General features: G+C 42.1%; 1 protein-coding gene across 3 annotated transcripts in view; it reads left to right on the plus strand.

Annotated features, from left to right (window-relative positions):
- The window catches only part of DISP1 (dispatched RND transporter family member 1), a 148467-nt gene extending 130587 nt beyond the window's left edge, over positions 1–17880 (plus strand). For all 3 annotated transcript variants that reach the window (XM_019549523.1, XM_019549522.1, XM_019549524.1), the window contains 3 exons: positions 1882–1979; positions 4585–4682; positions 14043–17880. In XM_019549523.1, coding sequence (XP_019405068.1) covers positions 1882–1979; positions 4585–4682; positions 14043–17678 — 3832 coding nt within the window. In that variant the 3' untranslated portion in view covers positions 17679–17880. The remainder of the gene's footprint in view (positions 1–1881; positions 1980–4584; positions 4683–14042) is intronic.
- The last annotated feature ends 655 nt before the right edge of the window (positions 17881–18535 follow it).

The raw sequence follows: 18535 nt of genomic DNA on the forward strand, positions 1-18535 counted from the left end.
GTCCAAGCCCCCAAGGTCTGGAACAGCCTGCCATCGGAGGTGGTTCAGGCACCTACATTGAACACCTTCAAGAGCAAATTGGATGCTTATCTTTCTGGGATCCTATGACCTCAGCTGACTTCCTGCCCTTTGGGTGGGAGGCTGGACTCGATGATCTTCCGAGGTCCCTTCCAGCCCTAATGTCTATGAAATCTATGATTGGCTGCAGGGCCCCAGGAGCTCCACCTAGGGTGACTACCCATCCCTAACTGGGCAGGACAGTCCTGGAATGGGAATCTGAAGTGCCAGACCCAGGTTGCATGACTCCAGGACAGCATTTGTCCCAGATTCACAGTGTTCTGCAGGGATCCACCAGAAATAGCAGGTTTCTCCTTGCAAGCTGGCAGTGTTCCAGCTTGCAAGGGGCTGCTGGGAGTGGGGCACATGCATGTGGCTGGGAAAACAGCTGGGTGGCTTGGAGATCAGCTCCCTGTAGGTATGTCTTTGCAGGGAAGAGGGTATGGGAGTGGGGCTTGGGGCAGATCAAGGCTCCAGGCTGAGGGAGGAATTGGGACAGAGGCTGGGGCTGGGGGTGATGCGCAGCCAGGGCAGTGCATGGGGCTGGGGTGTGGAGTGGGATGGAGGCATGGGCAGCTCATCCAGGAGATGCAGGGCATGGGGGGAGGGGCAGCTTCCCACTGCTGTGCGCACCCCCTGGGGGTGCATGGGGGCCACATGATTTGTGTGGGGGGCAGATGTGGACTGCCTTCTGTGGCCATGGGCTCCCTACCATGCTGCTTTCCCCTGGGAGTCCTGTGCTGCGATGGCAACACACCTTGTGACCACCTGGCAGTGGTGGACAGCAGGAACAGCAGTGATATGGAGTTGTGCCCCATGCTGCTGCCTGGCAGGCAGGTGGCATGTGGCTGGCAGGGGGCTCTCAGAGGAAGGGCAGCAGAGCAGGGAACCCCGAATCCACAGCAGGCACCCCACATCTGCCCTGATCTACTCCACTCTGCTTCAGCCATGTGGCCCCTGGAGGCAGTGGGGGGTGGGGAGGGAGGCAGGCATGTGTCCCACCTTTACGTTTTAAAAAGGCGGTCATCCTGGTCCCACCTCTCCACAGAGATTGACAGATGGCCATCTGTCAGTCTCCAGAGGGGGGCAGGACTTCTGCGGCCCCTTGGCCAATCACAGGTGTGGGTGGGCACCACCGCACTCCACTGCAAAAATGGCGACTGGTGCCACACAAGCCACAAAGTGGGGCAGCCGTCCTGCTTTTGGTAGGTCCATACTTATTACTTTACCTTGCTGAAACAACCTAATACAGTGCCCACTGAATGCAATGAATATACTTACATTTTAACAACCCTTGCAAGCAGCAGGGCGCTGAGCACAATTGTCCCCCTGCTTTACCTGTGGCACGTTTGGGTGCTATGCCTTTTAGTTGTGTGACAGGGGGTGGTTGTGTAGTTTTAGTAACAGGTTAGACATGGGTTTATATGGGATAGTTTTGATAGGATGATCCTTCCTCAAGTAGGGGGTTAGACTTAGATGACCTCCAAGAGGTCTCTTCTAGCCCTGCTCTTCTCTGATTCTGGGATTGACTTCAGTAGACATTGGTTCAGATTCCCTTTACATTCCTTAAAGCCTGCCCGATGGAGTGAGCCTAAAGCAAGGCCTTGATAAATTTTCCTCCTCATGTACAGTAAATTTAACAGAACAGTTTAGAATGACTCGTGCTTGGTTTTCTCTTTGAACTGCGAACGAATTTCATTGTTAATATCAAGACAGTTTTCTGTTAAATTCCCTAGCAACAAAAGTATGACAAGCTATTAAAATATGTAACTATTTTAGTCACTCCTTTTCAGAAATAAGATAAAGTTGTTTCCCGTCTTTTAGTCATCGGGATGACAGATGGTCAGATGATCACTATGAAAGAGAGAAGAGGCAAGCAGACTGGAACTTCCACAAAGACAGCTTTTTCTGCGATATTCCAAGTGAGTTGAGTGGTATTAATGCAAGTCTGAAGTTTGCTACCAGTTTGGAATGATTTCTAAACAGTTGTCTCAGAGAAAATATCTTAATATTAGAAGAGGGGATCTTGCTCCTTCTAGTCCTGTAAAATTTTTTTTTGAGACAAGCACTGAGAAATTGCGATCAGTTAACATTTTGTACTCTCTTAATGCCTCCCATCAGTTACTGCACTTCTTTCTTTTCTTTAGAGAGTATTAATGAAAGGGGTTTTAAGTTGTTGACAATCCCAAATAAGTGCATTTATTTTAGTTTAAAATTTAAAATGTGTTTTTTCTTATGTTCTTGCTAGATGTCTCAGACATCAGATTTTGCTGCAAGTGTCGGGGTTTCAATAACAATAATAATCAAGCTTTTACAACGCCAAAGGCTAATGGAACCTTTCAGTTAGATGTATTGTGTACAATAGTAAGGTTATTTTAACAAATAGCAGTTTGCAGCTTTTAAAAGGCACATAATGTAACATTTTGTTAAATTCCTTTTTGACAGGGACTAGGTGTTGTATGTGATTATACTGCCCTTACACATCAGCTGTAATCTTGATTTAGCACCTCTGGGTGTTACTGCAACATTATTGACTCCAAGATGAACATGGGCCGACAATGCGAGGTCACGGTTGGCAGGGCTAACCGCACCTTGTCGTGCATCCACAGGTGCATCTCATGCAGGGCCAAGGAGGTGATCCTCCCCCTCTATGCGAGGCTGGTCAGGCCACAGCTGGAGTACTGTATACAGTTCTGTGTGCCCCATTTCAGGAGGGATGTGGACAACATTGAAAGGGTCCAGCGGAGGGCCATCCGCATGATCCGGGGACTACAGGGCAAACCCTACATTGAAAGGCTGTGGGACCTAAACCCGTTCAGCCTTCACAAGAGAAGGCTGAGGGGGGACCTGGTGACTGACTATAAACTCACTAGGGGGGACCAGAAGGGTTTAGGGGAGACACTGTTTCCCCTAGCACCCCCTGGCATGACAAGGAACAATGGACACAAGTTATTAGAGGGTAGATTTAGATTAGACATCCGTAAGAACTACTTCACAGTCAGGGCGGCTAGGAGCTGGAACCAACTTCCTAGGGAAGTGGTGCTGGCTCCTACCCTGGGGGTCTTTAAAGAGGCTTGATGCCTACCTGGCTAGACTCATTTGAGTCCAGTCTTTTCTCCTGCCCAGGCGGGGGGGTCAACTTGAAGATCTACAAGGTCCCTTCCGACCCTACTTCTATGATTCTATGAACACACACAAATAACAGAATAGAGTACGAGATTGCTTAGAAATTGACTAATTTTCTTTCATTGCCCAGACTGAGAGCTGTAACAAGTAAATACCATTATGAAAAATAAAATGCATGTAATTTTTTGTTCAGTTCTGGTGGGTGTTATTTTTAACTTACACAAGAAAATTTGGCTCAGGTCATCCTTTCTGCTTCCTTGACTGGGTGTATTTTAGACCAAGTGATTTCTCCTGAGAAGGAGTTATATGCTTTCTCTTAAAACCCACTAAGTATTAATACAGTTGAGAGTGACATTGATTACTACAGTCCCAGCTCTGACTTGTTTTTCACAGTGCCAGGGACTTTAGGAGTGGCAGTATATCTGATGAAGGAACCCGTGAGTTAAATTGCCAGGTAATCACAAAGAAAACAGACCTTCCTTACTCTCCCACTCTTGGTTCCTGGTGTCTCTCCCTTTGTGCAGGATCAGGAGAGTATGAGAGATCTGGGCTTCCTGCCCATAAAGCATTTATTGAAACCTCCTGAATCTTGGCTTATCATTCTGTAGGCCTTCTTTTTGTTAGAAGTATTATTTTTAATCTGATGAAGAATCTTAACTATTTTCCATAGTAGTATACACACACACAGTGTACATTTCTGGTTTAGCTAAACATGAAATTCTGGTTGCCACAGAGTCATGACTCTGCATTACTGAAAGCTGTTTCTGATAAATGTAGTTTAATGTTTGTTCTTGATAAATTCAGCTCAGTTTAATAGAGGGATTTGTTTTTGTTAGGCCTAATTAACTTTAAAATGCAGATATTTTAAAAATATGTGGCCCCAAGGACTTCCAGGGACTTCACTATGTAGTCACCAGCTCCTAAAGCGAAGACATTTTCACAGATGTCCTTTTAATTATTTTTGCTAGTCTTGTCTCACTAAAACAGGCCCTGATTATATTAACTGTCTCACTACCATTCTGTAATGAATTAGTGGCCTTGAATCGTTTTCTGATGACACATTTCAATTTTTGTTCATTCCTCCTTGCCACACTTCTATATATTTCTAGTCTAGAATATTGTCTTTTGAACTTCTACATTGTATAAAATTCAGTAAAGTTAGAAGACTGAAGCTTAGTAAGGTCTTTCAGCTTTAAGCTCTTAAAAGAAATGGAAGCTTTTACAAGGACTTAGATCTTTTGGATCAAATGATCACTTTCACTCTAGAAAAGGGTGGCTTCCTACATTCAAATAAATATTCTGAAGGTGTACAGATTGGATGTTTGAATTATAGACATATGCTTCAGTCTGTGAAACTGGACATGCGTGAATAATTCATAAACCCTCTTACTCTATTTCCAGATGATCGCTATTCACGGGTGGTGTTTACTTCAACAGAAGGAGAAACCTTGTGGAATTTGCATGCAATTAAATCCATGTGCAATGTAGATAATATGAGGGTAAGTAAAGGAAACTTTTGGCGTGCTTGGTGCAGCTGAAAATGTGCATTTGAAACTACTTGTGGTGGAGACCATTTCATCTAATAGCAGTGGTTTATTTGCTGCAAAATGAGCACACCTTAGGCAAACAGAGTTTTGCAGGTGGCTTTGCCTTTAAGGATCAGATTATGAATAATATTTTTCTCTTTTTGGACCTTAAGTCCTATTCACTTAGTAGTCCAGTTTTTTGTTTTCCAAAAGAAGGCAAGGTTTTCATTTTCCCCTCACTTTCATTCCCCTTGCGGCAATCTGTCAGCATCTACATTATGTTCTGCATGCTTCTCTTGAAGCCAGTGGGTCATTTAAGCTGTGAACTCAAAAGAGAATAGGTTGGCAGCAGGAACATTAAAGGGGCACAGAAGGAGTTTCTGGGCAAATAGCAAAAGCAATCAAATCCAGACTGTGTTGTTCCAAGATCAGTGTTAACGTCCTTCTGAAAATAGGAGAGAATGAAGGGAGACACTTGGGCCTTGTCAGGCCAGCCAGTGAATTTTTTTCCCCTTGATAGTTTTCCCCTTGATAGTGCAGGTAGGGCCTTGCTCTTTTATTTATTACTTGAAAGAACAGAAATGACAAGGAGCAAGGGCTGTGTTCAGGGATTGTAGTAGTTGCTCTTTTTTGTATTTAGAATTTAAGTATCAATCTCAATTATGTGTTGGTTTCAACTAATGGATGTTAACTGATACTCGTGAAATCCTGGGTGAACTAAAGAGCCTAGTGCATTCAGGCAGCAAGCCTATAAAGTATAGGACAGTCAGTTGCTGAAGCATGCTTCTGTGCTTTCAATTGAAATGCATCCATAAATATTTGCAAACTTGCAGACCTGGCATAGAAGTTATTTTAGGTTGCATTTTTCATTTTCTCTTAATAGCAATCTGTTGATTTGCTGGGATTGAATGGCCGTTACCTTTCTCTCCTAAACAAAATTTCCGTCAACCAGTTAATCTAATAATATACCAAAGGCATTTAACCTTGCTTTTTTCAAGATTGTAATATTCCATGAAGAATTGACTTGTTTACCACTGTCTTCAGATATTCACCTTAATCTAGGCTCTCTTTCTTCCCTATTCATCTTGCTTACCTAGGATTCTGAGCTTCCCAATACAATAACTGTTTGCAGTCACTTGTGTTAGGAAAATAATCTTTCTGAAATTAACAATACTGAGGAGACACTGGGTTTCTATAGTTCTTCCAATTTTTGTAGAAGCCAGTGTAGTACTTTTGAAGTTAAGTTTGACAATGTAACTTGTATGGGGTGTGGCAGAAGGCCACACCTCTGTTTCTCCCCAAAAACTCTGCTCTGACAATTTGGTTAGTCTGGCCCTGCAGATACACTTTACCCTATATCTTTAGGTAACCTGAGCTGGAGACATTCCTGAGGGAGGGGGGAAACCTGCTCCCTCTGCCTACGTGACTGGCATCACATACCTGCATGAGGGGCTTGGACTCTATAGTGAGCTAGAGACTGCCAGTCTGCCCAGCAACCAGTGATGCTTTTCAAATTGGTTGGCTGGCAGCCAACAGGTGCTGGCCTCCATTGGACCAGGTAAATGAGGTCATAAGGGCTATATAAGTTAAGGACTGCCCAGGAGGAGCAGCAGTAGCCATGATGAAAATGCAAGAGAGAGAGAGATGAGATGGGTCATCTGAAACTTGCTCTCTCTCTCTCTCAAAGCTCATGATTAATGAACTGTCTCTCTCCAGAGGGAATCTCCACATGCCTCTGGATGATACTTGTGAGTAAGCTACCAGAGATCTAAGTAGATATATAGCTTGCAGTAACTGGGATGCGTGATCAAAGGCTACCCCAGTCACCCTGTTTGCTCTGTGGGATTTCTCTGATACTGTGCAACACTGTACCCTATTCCAACCCTACTTCTTGTAACCTAGTGTGGGAGACTGATTGGGAGTGGGTCTAGATTATGCCTTGGGGGTCCCCTTGCTTCAGCTGACTAAGGGAGACCACTACTTGGGGTTCCGACTGAGGGAAGCACCCCAAGTTCTTCAAGTGAGTCGAGTACCTTTGGGGGCTACTAGGCCTGTGTTTCCCAGGGGACACCCTGCCAGAATCAAGCCCGTCCATGGGTGGTGGCAGCTCTACCCCCAGGCTACCGGATGTGCTCCAGGAAAGGGGCTCACCAGATGTAAGGTGCCCCCAAGGAGGCACTCAGAGCCTGAAAGATGGTCGGGCACAGTGAGGTGGGTGGCTCAGCGCAGGAGCACCCCCTACAGGCCTGCCACACGGGGCACTTTACAAACTGTATAGTTTGCAATTCTGCAATATAAACTAAGCATAACTAAATTATGCTACATAATTAATAATGCTACAAGAGCTAATTAATAATGCTACATAATTAATAATGCTACAAGAGCTCTAAATGTGCTGTATTTTCTTGCATACAACAGGCCCTACAATATACCGTATTAAAATCAACCTTCCAGATTGAGTCACATGTGGGGACCCAGTGGGGAAGCTGACTTTCTGCCTGGGATGAAAGCATCTGAGGGGGTTGATTTAATGGCTCATTGTTTTTCCCCCTCCTTCTCCCCCCACCCCCAAGGTATTACTAATTACCGCTCCTTTTTAATGGCCTTGATGTTCCACTAATCAAACTAACCTTTCTCAGGGCAATTTTGCTGTCTGCTAGCTGCTCCAGTTCTCTCTACTCCTGTTTCACAGCCTTGGCGACTTTTTAGCTTTTTTTCAAAATCATAGATTTGCCTATGCCAGTCTTCGGCATCAGGTAGAGAGGGTGAGCCCTGCTCTGTCTAGCCATAGCTCCAGAATTCTTTTAAATTCATTCTGGCATTCAAAAACAAGGTATGCGTTACTGTACTTTCTCATTTACAGCACACCCCAGAATATAATATGCACCTTGTTTTCAGCATTTTAAAGAGGAAAGAATATAAAGGACATAATCTTTCTAAACAGTTTTTAAAATGTAGTTAAACTGCCAGATCCCTAACATGACTAACAAAGCATTAGGGAAGTATGGCTTAATATTTAACAGTACAAAACCTTATCCCAATAACAAAGAAGCTAAAATAGGTATTGTACATCAATATTTGTATCTGACATACATAGGAAACAAGTTTCTGTATAAGCAAATGAAAACAATTTGGTACTACTCTATTTAAAAGTCACAATTGCCAAAGTGAAGTGAGCTTTTTCCAAGGCAGAATCAAGTAATGCTATTTTAAGGAAAAACATCATCTAATATGAATCCATAAAAACATCTTTCCCTGTTTTAGAAAAAATATGTTTGGATACCATGATGAATGCTTTAGCAATATATGTGGATATACAAATATTTACAAAAAGATAAATTGCTGAGGAGCTCCTCCCAGAATCACAGTGTGGGTTTAGGGCATCAAGAGGCACAACTGACATGATTTTTGCAGTTTCCAGCTGCAGGAAAAATGCTAGAAACATCATAAACTCTCTTCATGTCCTTCTTTGACCTCACGAAAACTTTGACTTTCTCACCCAAGATGTACTGTGGGAGGATCCTTCTGAAGTATGGATCGCTGAACTTCATCACCATTCTTTGCCTTCTCCGTGACAGTGTGTAAGTGGTTGTTCTCAGTAATGGATCTATTACAGATCCCTTTGAGGTTAAGACAGGAGTTAAGCAAGACTGCATCATCACTCCAACACTCCTGCTGATATTCCTTATTGCAATGCTACATCTGACCACCAACAAGCTTTCAGTCAGAGTGAAGTTTAAACTGCTGAATGGTTGATAAGCTGTTCAATCTCAGTCAACTCCCAGCCAAGACCATCATCACCCTGACCTCAATCATCAAGCTCCAGTACGCTAATGATTCTGTAGTCTGCTCAGTTGGAAGCAGACCTTCAGGCAATCGTCCATGTCTTTACTGAGTTATACAAGAATATGGGACTGATGCCGAACATTCAGAAGACTAAAGTCTTCCATCAGCAAGTTCTTAATAACCAGTCCTCAACTCTGGTAATTCAGATTCACAGTGAGACGCGGGAGAACACTGTTTCCTGTATGTCGGAAGCCATCTCTCACAGAAGGCTGACATTGACAAAGAAATCCAGTATCACCTCAAATGTGTAAGTGTAACCTTCAAATGTCTGAGGAAATGGTGTTCAAAGATTGCAACATCGATCTGAAACCAAGCTTATGGTTTCTCAAGCAGCTGTGACCCCCCATGCTGTATGGAGCTGAGACATACAGGAGACCCCCTAAGTTGTTGGAAGAGTACCATCAACACTGCCTGCTGAAGATCCTTCAAATCCAGTGGGAAGATAGATGCACCAACATTAGCATCCTCTTACAACCAAACATTATGAACACTGAAGCGATGATCATCCAACATCAACTTCTCTGGGCCAGCCATATCATCCAGATGTCTGAATCCAGACTCCCAAAGCAAATTTTATTCTCCCAGTCCAGTCAAGACATATGCTCAAGAGGAGGGCAGGGAAAGCACTTCAAGGACATCCTCAAGGCCAACTTGAAAAAATACAACATCGACATCAACCTTAGGAGACTGTTGCCTGGGTCTGCTCCAAGTGGAGTAAGAATCTTGCTGCAAGGATCTCAGTACTTTGAAACCTGTGATGACAACAGGAGACAGAAAAGGGGTAGTGGCAGAAACAGCAGGTCATGGACTGAATCAAGAATCCAGAGCCGCTAACTCCGGACAGAAACATGTGCCTAAATTGCAGCAGAGTGTTGATTCCAGATCAGCGTCATCAGCCGTCTTCAGACCCACAGATAAGACAATCGTGGAAAATAGTTATCCTTGACTGTGAGGAATTACCAAAGAAGAGAGAGATAAATATTTATAAAAAAATAAATTTGACTACAGAAAATCTAATGCTTTGGACATTCTTGTACTTGTAACCAGGTTTTGTATTAAAGCTTGTAATCATTAAAGAGCAAATTGGATAGCACAGTGACTTATATATAGGAAGTTGGTAGTTTTGCTAGTTTAGCTACTGAGGTATAACTTGATCAGAACAAGTGTAATTAGTATCTGTGTATATGTAGCACATTTTAAACTAGATGCCAGTTGCTGAGGCAGCCTGGACGAAAGCTATGTTTCCTAACAAAAGTACTTCTAAACAGCTTACGTTTAATCCATTTCTTCTCAAATATTTGTTATAGCTCATGAATGAGTCTTGTTTCCATTGTCCTAGTGTTTTGTTAACAAGTGGCCTCTTAAAATGGGTGCTGACTCGCACTGGTACTGATCACAAGAAATCAAGGTCTTTGCTGACCATTTGTTTTTTCTTACCTGGTCTTTTTTTCTGTCTGTTTGTTCATACTTCTGTTAAATCTGTGCCTAGTTAAAGGCCCCAATTCTGTTTCCATTTAAATCAGCAGCAAAACTTTAATTAAATTCAAGGGAAAATCTGGCAAAACTTTTAGAAATTATAGAGAAGTGCGGACTTAGGTTTTCATATCTTTTTATTGATAGATAGAACTTCTGGACCAAATTGTTTTCATGAGCTAAAGAAATACCATGCCTGTCAATTGAAGAAGAGAATTTTTAAATTATATTTCCACCTGCTTAGGCTTTAAATGCAAATGACTAATTTCCCTTTTACCTGCTAGACGCATCTGACGCATAGTTGCTGGCAGAGCAGGCAAGAGGGTTCTTGCAGTCCAAGGAGGAGAGTCCTGCTTTTGACGGGGGGAGAATGTTGCATTCTGGCTCCTGCTCCCAAAGCATTTTACCCAGTGTCTCTTTAATGCCTGGTACACCACACACTGACGTATATCGGGACTCATGCTATTTTAAGTCATGGGACCATTCTGCATTACATTTTAGTAACAGAGGGTAGTATCTGGCCCGGTGGAATTGTATCCCTGTTAGTGGGAAGAGGCCCTGGCCTGTAGTGATCTATAAACAAAGGAGTTGCCAATAATTATAACGCCCACTCCAGCATTTTGTGTAAGCTCAGTGTGTGGTGGGAGTTGTCACAGAAGTGTAATTTCAGGAAAGACGAGACAAAGGTGAGGTGCTCTAGTATCAGAGCTGGACTGTGCAGAGGTATTGTATAGCTGTGGGTTTTCCTTTCCTGAAAGGAAAGTCTTTGAGATCTGCTACTACCAGCCCACCAGATTTTCTTCTGTCTAAACACAGGCACACACTTTTTCCTGTAAGGGATTTTGAATTGTTCCTTCCAAGAAAAGTCTCCTTCATGAAATAGTACTATAATGTGGACTGTCGCTCAAAGTTGTCTAAACTGTTCAGTCTGATCTTCTGTTCTAGTTCCACAGGAAGGACTTTTCATCAGATGATGTAACACCTCCTTGAAACCTGCTCTCTGCCCCCAGTGCTGGTTATGCAGTTTTCCCAACAACTTGGTAATGCAAAAATGCAAAAACAAAATAAAATTGTACTGAAATCAAGGGTTGCCTTTCCTGCCAAGGCAGCATCCATCTCCCTGAGCTACAGTCCAGTTCTCAGGTTCCCTCTTTCTCATTCTTGTGTTCTTCTTTCCTTCTTAGCTTCCTCCTTTCCCTTAGAGGAACAATGGAAAATATCCTAGTTATACCCAGTTCACTCTCCCTTTCAGGATCCACTCTCTGCCACTGTGTGACATGGGATGCTGGGCAAGATGGAGCTGCGGTCTGACCCAGTAAATGGCATTTCTTATGTTTTTATGTAGTTATCTAGTGGCTAGCTTCAACTTGAAGGTGCACCCCATAGAATTCTGCCCAAGCTGTCTTGGGCATGCTTGGGCTATTTTAACAACACGTTTTCATCACGCTTAGGGCTCTGTCCTGCAGCTGATCAGCACATGGCAGTGCTCTAATCTTCCATGGAAATCCCATATGCAGGATGGCTATAGGATTGAGCCCTGAATTTTTCATGACCAGAATTTTAAAAATTGCTTCCTTTCCCACATCAGTTACAGGAAGTTTTCCTCACTGCTCATGCACTGTTGTTTTTATAAACTTCAAAGATTCCAAAATCTTTCCCAAGGGGGTTGCTTCCAAGTCCAGAGTGCAGGCCTGTGTCACCAGGCAGATCTGTTTGGCATAGAGACTTCCATCTGAGGTGTCTCAGTAACAAATGGAGATGTTAATAGTGTTAATGTTAATAGCACAGCTGGCCTGGCTACTTTACAAAGTCTTCAGCAATATCTTTTGATCAGCCAGTGTAATTGTGCCCAATCCTGCAGTGCAGTAATATTTTGTAAATAATATTTTTATCTAGTGCTGTACTTTAAGTCATTCCAGAATAAATTTAATTGTTTAAATTTCACGATTCAGCTACCATCTCATGTAACTTTATCTTTGGCAAGTTATTCTACCAACCGATATTTATAGCTTGTAGTGAGTATTAAAAATAGTGTATAAAGCTCTTTGTCCTATCTTGAAGTTGAATATGTAGAGAAGACAATAATATGATCTTTTCCTCCAAGTTTGCTTGGCTGACCCAAGGGCTGGCATATTATATCCTCAAAGGATACATCTGGAGATGTGCCATGAAAAATACAAATATGCTATTCCAGTGCTTCCTTTTATTTATTAGGTTGTTCAGTTTTTCCTGACTTTGCATGTGTGAGTGTTTTTATCTGGAAACAATCAAATGTGAATTATCCTGTTTTTATGGAATGCCAGGTTGTTCTTGTTCAAAAACTGTTTCACAAAATTAAGCCCATATTAAGGCTTTTAAAATACCACGAGCATCTCAAATTCTGAGTTTTGTCTGTATTAGAAATGATCACTGATAATAAGCCAGAGTAATTGCAACACAAGTAAAAATCAGCATGCCTTCAGTTTAACTGACCTGATACCTTCTCGGATAAAGGTTGCAGAATCCTGCCCCGGAAATCCATAAATACATATGACTTTACTTGAAGAGACTGTGCATAGGAACAAAGCTATGCACGCTCTAAATTGTTTGTAAATAGGTTCCAGCTCATTGCACTTTGCAAACCAGGTGTTTTGATTAGCAAAATATGTGGGGTACTTAAGAGAGTTAGATCCTGTGGGCTTCAGCAAGCTTTCGGGTCCTGTCCACTTGATAAAATTTACTGTTTTAACTTCATTGCTTAAGAAATTGATGTCATGTTAGTGTGGTCTCTTTTCATGGATGCCATTACAGTGGCTGAAGAGTGCTACGTAATGATTTAGCTAACACTGTGAGTCCTTACAAGCTTCAGCTAATTCAATATAAGGCCCTCTGAAAGTGAAATAAGGATGTTGTGCTAATTGAACTAAATTACTTTCTTAACCAAAGAGGTTAAATTGGTATAGCTTTAACTTATGTACAAGTCCTTAGAGCAGCGGTGCTCAACTTTTTAAGCAGCAAGCTGAATGTTTGTGACCTGGCTGCATTGTGAGCTACCCCTTCCCTCTGGCAGGGTTGGGGGCAGGAGTGAGGGTGTGTGGAAGAAGTTGGCTGCCAATGTTGGAAAGAGGGAGGGAGGAAGAGAGCTTACCTCCAGTAAAAGTATCTGCATAGGGGAGAAGGAAGGGAGAAAGCAGATTGGGTTGTGGAGGGGTTCAGTTGCATTGCACAGGACAGGGAAGGGGACATGCTGGGCCGAGCTGTTTGCCACTGGTCTCCTGTTCCTCATGCCATGGGCTGAATCCAGTCACTTCAGGAACTGTATCTGTCCCACTAGCTGTAGGTTGAGCAGCTCTGCTTTAGAGTCATGCAGGGCCTGTTCCACAGGTTGATTTAATTTGGAAAAAAGCACCACTTGCTGCATAAAGGCAGAAAACTCTTTTGTACAGAAGGGGTTGTGGACGAGGACGCTTGTGACAGCATTCTTTGTTCCAGAACTATCCCATCCTTTCTTGCTGGAGCTGTCATAATCCCTGCAGGTTCTCTGATCCTCTTTACGTGCACTCAAGGGGGTGAAAGGAAACCAAACAACCTCCAGGCAACTCAGTATTTTAAAATACTCCCTTTGAGGCATCAGAGGAGAACTAAACTCTAGTTGTGGGGAATGAATTAGTGCATCTCCAAGTAATGGATTTTCATTTATAAGGTATTATATACTCTTAAAACTGCTGAGCATTTAGCTCTAATTACATGATTGGTTATACAAGTGTTTCACTGTCATGACGCTGTTATTCATCAGGGGTTTGCTCCTTCTTTATGTTGGTGTAACATAAGGAGAGGTTGAGGTGTTGTGTGTGTGTGATACGGAATTCAAAGTGTTGGCAGCAAGAGTGCCATGGGGTGACACGTTGATTCCCTCTAGATAAACTTGCCTTAGAAATACTTTAAATTTAATAATAAAAAGCAAACATTCTCCTCCCATTTAAAACAGACTTTAGCCTTAGTATTCTAATTCTCCGTATGTCTGTCCCTATACAGATAAGATCTCACTCCCAGTTTGGTGATCTCTGCCAGAGGACCACTGCTGCCTCATGCTGCCCCAGCTGGACGCTGGGCAACTATATTGCCATTCTGAATAACAGATCAACATGTCAAAAAATTGTAGAACGAGATGTTTCTCATACCCTAAAGCTGCTTCGAACGTGTGCCAAATACTATTACAATGGAACCCTGGGGCCAGACTGCTGGGACATGGCAGCCAGAAGGAAGGACCAACTCAAGTGTACAAACGTGCCTCGTAAATGTACAAAGTACAATGCTGTTTACCAGATCCTCCACTATCTAGTAGACAAAGATTTCCTAAACCCAAAGACTGTTGACTATGTCTTACCAGCTTTAAAGTACAGCATGCTTTTCTCTCCAACAGAAAAAGGAGAAAGCATGATGAACATTTACCTGGATAATTTTGAGAACTGGAACTCTTCTGATGGTATAACCACCATCACAGGGATTGAGTTTGGAATAAAACATAGCTTATTTCAAGATTACCTGTTAATGGATACTGTGTATCCTGCCATAGCCATTGTGATTGTGCTCTTAGTCATGTGTGTATACACTAAGTCCATATTTATCACGCTGATGACCATGTTTGCAATAATTAGCTCCTTGATCGTTTCCTACTTTCTGTATCGGGTAGTATTTAATTTTGAGTTTTTCCCTTTTATGAATCTCACTGCACTAATTATTCTTGTTGGAATTGGAGCAGATGATGCCTTTGTCCTCTGTGATGTTTGGAACTACACAAAATTTGATAAATCTCAGACTACAACTTCTGAGACAGTGAGTATCACCTTGCAACATGCTGCTCTTTCCATGTTTGTCACTAGTTTTACCACCGCTGCTGCCTTCTATGCTAATTATGTCAGCAATATCACAGCAATCAGATGTTTTGGTGTTTATGCTGGCACTGCCATATTGGTGAATTATGTTTTAATGGTAACATGGCTACCTGCAGTAGTTGTGTTGCATGAACGGTATCTTCTCAATATATTCAGTTGCTTCAGAAAACCTCAACAGAGGGTATACAGCACCAAAAACTGCTGGACAGTATTGTGCCAAATGGTCCACAAGGTAATTTTTGCAGTCTCAGAAGCATCTAGGATATTTTTTGAAAAAGTATTGCCATGCATTGTTATTAAGTTTCGATATATTTGGTTGTTCTGGTTCCTCGCCTTAACTATAGGTGGAGCATATATTGTGTGTGTGAACCCAAAGATGAAATTGCCATCCTTGGAACTCTCTGAGTTTCAAGTGTTTAGGTCTTCTCACCCTTTTGAACGCTATGATGCCGAGTACAAGAAGCTTTTTATGTTTGAGCGTGTCCACCATGGAGAGGAGCTCCACATGCCAATTACAGTAATCTGGGGTGTTTTTCCAGAAGATAATGGGGACCCTCTAAATCCTAAAAGTAAAGGAAAGCTAAAACTAGACAGCAGTTTTAATATTGCAAGCCCAGCTTCACAGGTCTGGATTTTACATTTCTGCCAGAAATTAAGAAATCAAACATTCTATTACCAAACCGAAGAGCAAGACTTCACGAGCTGCTTTATTGAGACATTTAAGCAATGGATGGAAAATCAGGACTGTGATGAGCCAGCTCTTTATCCCTGCTGCAGCCATTGGAGCTTTCCATACAAGCAGGAAGTCTTTGAATTATGCATCAAGAGGGCCATCATGGAGTTAGAAAGAAGCACTGGGTACCATCTAGACAGCAAAACCCCAGGGCCTCGATTTGACATAAATGACACCATCAGGGCAGTGGTATTGGAGTTCCAAAGCACCTACCTCTTCACACTGGCTTATGAGAAAATGCATCAGTTCTACAAAGAGGTAGATTCATGGATTTCAAATGAGCTTGGTTCTGCTCCTGAGGGCCTAGGCAATGGTTGGTTTGTGAGTAATTTAGAGTTCTATGATCTTCAGGACAGTCTCTCTGATGGTACGCTAATTGCCATGGGTCTTTCAGTTGCTGTTGCATTTAGTGTAATGCTGCTTACAACTTGGAATATAATTATAAGCCTTTATGCAATAGTGTCAATAGCCGGAACTATATTTGTCACTGTTGGTTCTCTGGTTCTTCTTGGATGGGAGCTAAATGTGTTAGAATCTGTCACTATTTCTGTAGCTGTTGGCTTGTCTGTTGACTTTGCTGTTCACTATGGAGTCGCTTACCGCTTAGCCCCTGATCCTGACCGGGAAGGAAAAGTCATCTTCTCTCTTAGCCGCATGGGTTCTGCAATTGCAATGGCTGCTTTAACAACATTTGTAGCTGGAGCAATGATGATGCCCTCTACAGTCTTGGCATATACCCAGCTTGGCACTTTCATGATGCTCATCATGTGCATTAGTTGGGCTTTTGCAACCTTCTTTTTCCAATGCATGTGCCGCTGTCTTGGCCCCCAAGGCACTTGTGGCCAGATTCCTCTACCAAAAAAATTGCAGTGCAGTGCCTTCTCACAAGCCTTTTCAGGAAACCAAGGAGACAGGGGACAAAAGAAATTGCATTCTGCCAGCAAATATCAGCTGGACTCCTCCAGAGGTCAAAAACCAGAAATGGAGCATGAGCATTATGAGTTAGAGCCTCTGGCATCACATACCAGTAACTGTAATGCACCAGAGAAAGTAACTTATGAAGAAACCCATTTGTGCTCAGAGCATTTCAATGGTAAACCCCAAAACATATGCATGCCTGCACATTCAGCCTATAATAGTGAACTGCTTAAAAGCATCAAAAACAAAGCTAGCTCAACCATGTTACAGTCCTCTGCTGACCAGCATACCTCACGCCCACTCTTCTCACAGAATAGACAGTGTAGCTGTCCAGATGCATATAAGCCTATAGATATGAAATGGAGCCCACACTCATGTCAACAGTTAAGTGAGACTTTGTGCTACCATTGTGTCCCTTCATCTGGGAATTTTGTACCGATCCAAAACTCCGTGGCTCCCCTAAATGCTTTGCAGCAAGCTGCTGAAGGCTGTGTGCACCCTGTCCAACGTGTCCTCCACTGCAGTTGCCTTCAAGGGAGACTGAAAAGACCTGTTACACAGAATTCACTGCCTAGAAATTTTTTTCTCCATTCAGTACAACAGTTTCAGACACATGAAAGGATAAATAGGACAGATGTACATAGTCTTCAGACCACAGAGGAGAATGTTAAAAGTCTCCCAAAGGCAACAAGCTCTCCACCCTATCTCTGTCAAAGTGCTGGTCCTCATTCTGAATCTGAAAATAATGTATCAAAAAAACAACAGGGATTCTTTACAAACAGAGACACATGTGATAACAGGAATGCAGAAGTAAATGGGAATGAGAACAAGAGAACTTCTATATCAAAGCAGGATAAGAAAACTGAACTTAAGATGGATCAGAATTCATTGCAGAATGATCAGTTTTTGAAGGTTGACCAAAATGATCAGAAACACCTGCTGAACAGTTCAGAGGGAGAGGCTGGCTGTAACTATTGCCCTGAAAATTCACACTGTTGTAACAGAACTATAACAGTGAAGTGCAATTCTGTTGACTGTCCAATGCCAAACATTGAAGCCAATGTGCCTGCTCTATTAACACGCCCAGAACTTTCCAATGAAAGTTTTTTAATAAAAACACTATAAGACATCTTGCATTTGGATACCCTGTGTCTTTTGTTTAAAATTAAGTCTAAAATATTAAAAATGAAAAATCTAACTAAAGCACAATGTATAATTTACATTATAGCACCAGTTTGGAATGAAAAAATCTATTTTACATGAACCACGAACACATGTAAATTTCATAAACCTGTTATAGTATAATAAAACCCGCCATCATCCAGAATTACTTTTTTCTGTAAGTAAAAGAGAGATTACACTTGATTTAGTGTTTTAACAAAATTTGAGTTCTCATTAGAGTTTGAATTCTCATTTCCCACCATCCTGAAAAATAAAGCATTCCAAAGATATTCTCCTCTTTCTGAAACTAGGACTTAAGAAATTTGGTAAAATTTTGAGCAGAGGGCACACTGCTATATTTTCTAAATATACTCTTTGCCCTATTCTTATGCTATTATAGCAAGCTTGTAGGATGTATCAGTGATGCAAATTTAACAAATCCCATTCTTCTGTATGTATTGCCCACAACTGCAGAAGCAGAAGTCTTGTAGTTTGGACTTGTTCTGTGTACCCCAAGTTTTCAATGTGGTGAGTTTTCGGAATATGTTTAATTGTTAATTGGATGCTATTATGAGATCTAAAGAGTAGTCCCTTTGGCAATTGATAGTAACATAGATGAATTGCATTGCCTTCATTGTATTTATTTATTTCCATAAAACTCACATTTATTTATAGCAGATATTCCAACTCCAGCTATCCCTTGGTGGAAGGAAAGAAGACAAGACTTGCATCCCATGAGCTCTCAAGGCAGGTGAAGCCATCTTAGGCTCTGCCCTCGGGAAACCTCCTGGAAGAAGAATCAATAATAAATATAATGGAGG

Source organism: Crocodylus porosus, unplaced genomic scaffold (genome assembly GCF_001723895.1).
Source record: "Crocodylus porosus isolate Cpor-Errol unplaced genomic scaffold, CroPor_comp1, whole genome shotgun sequence".
Classification (NCBI taxonomy): domain Eukaryota; kingdom Metazoa; phylum Chordata; order Crocodylia; family Crocodylidae; genus Crocodylus; species Crocodylus porosus.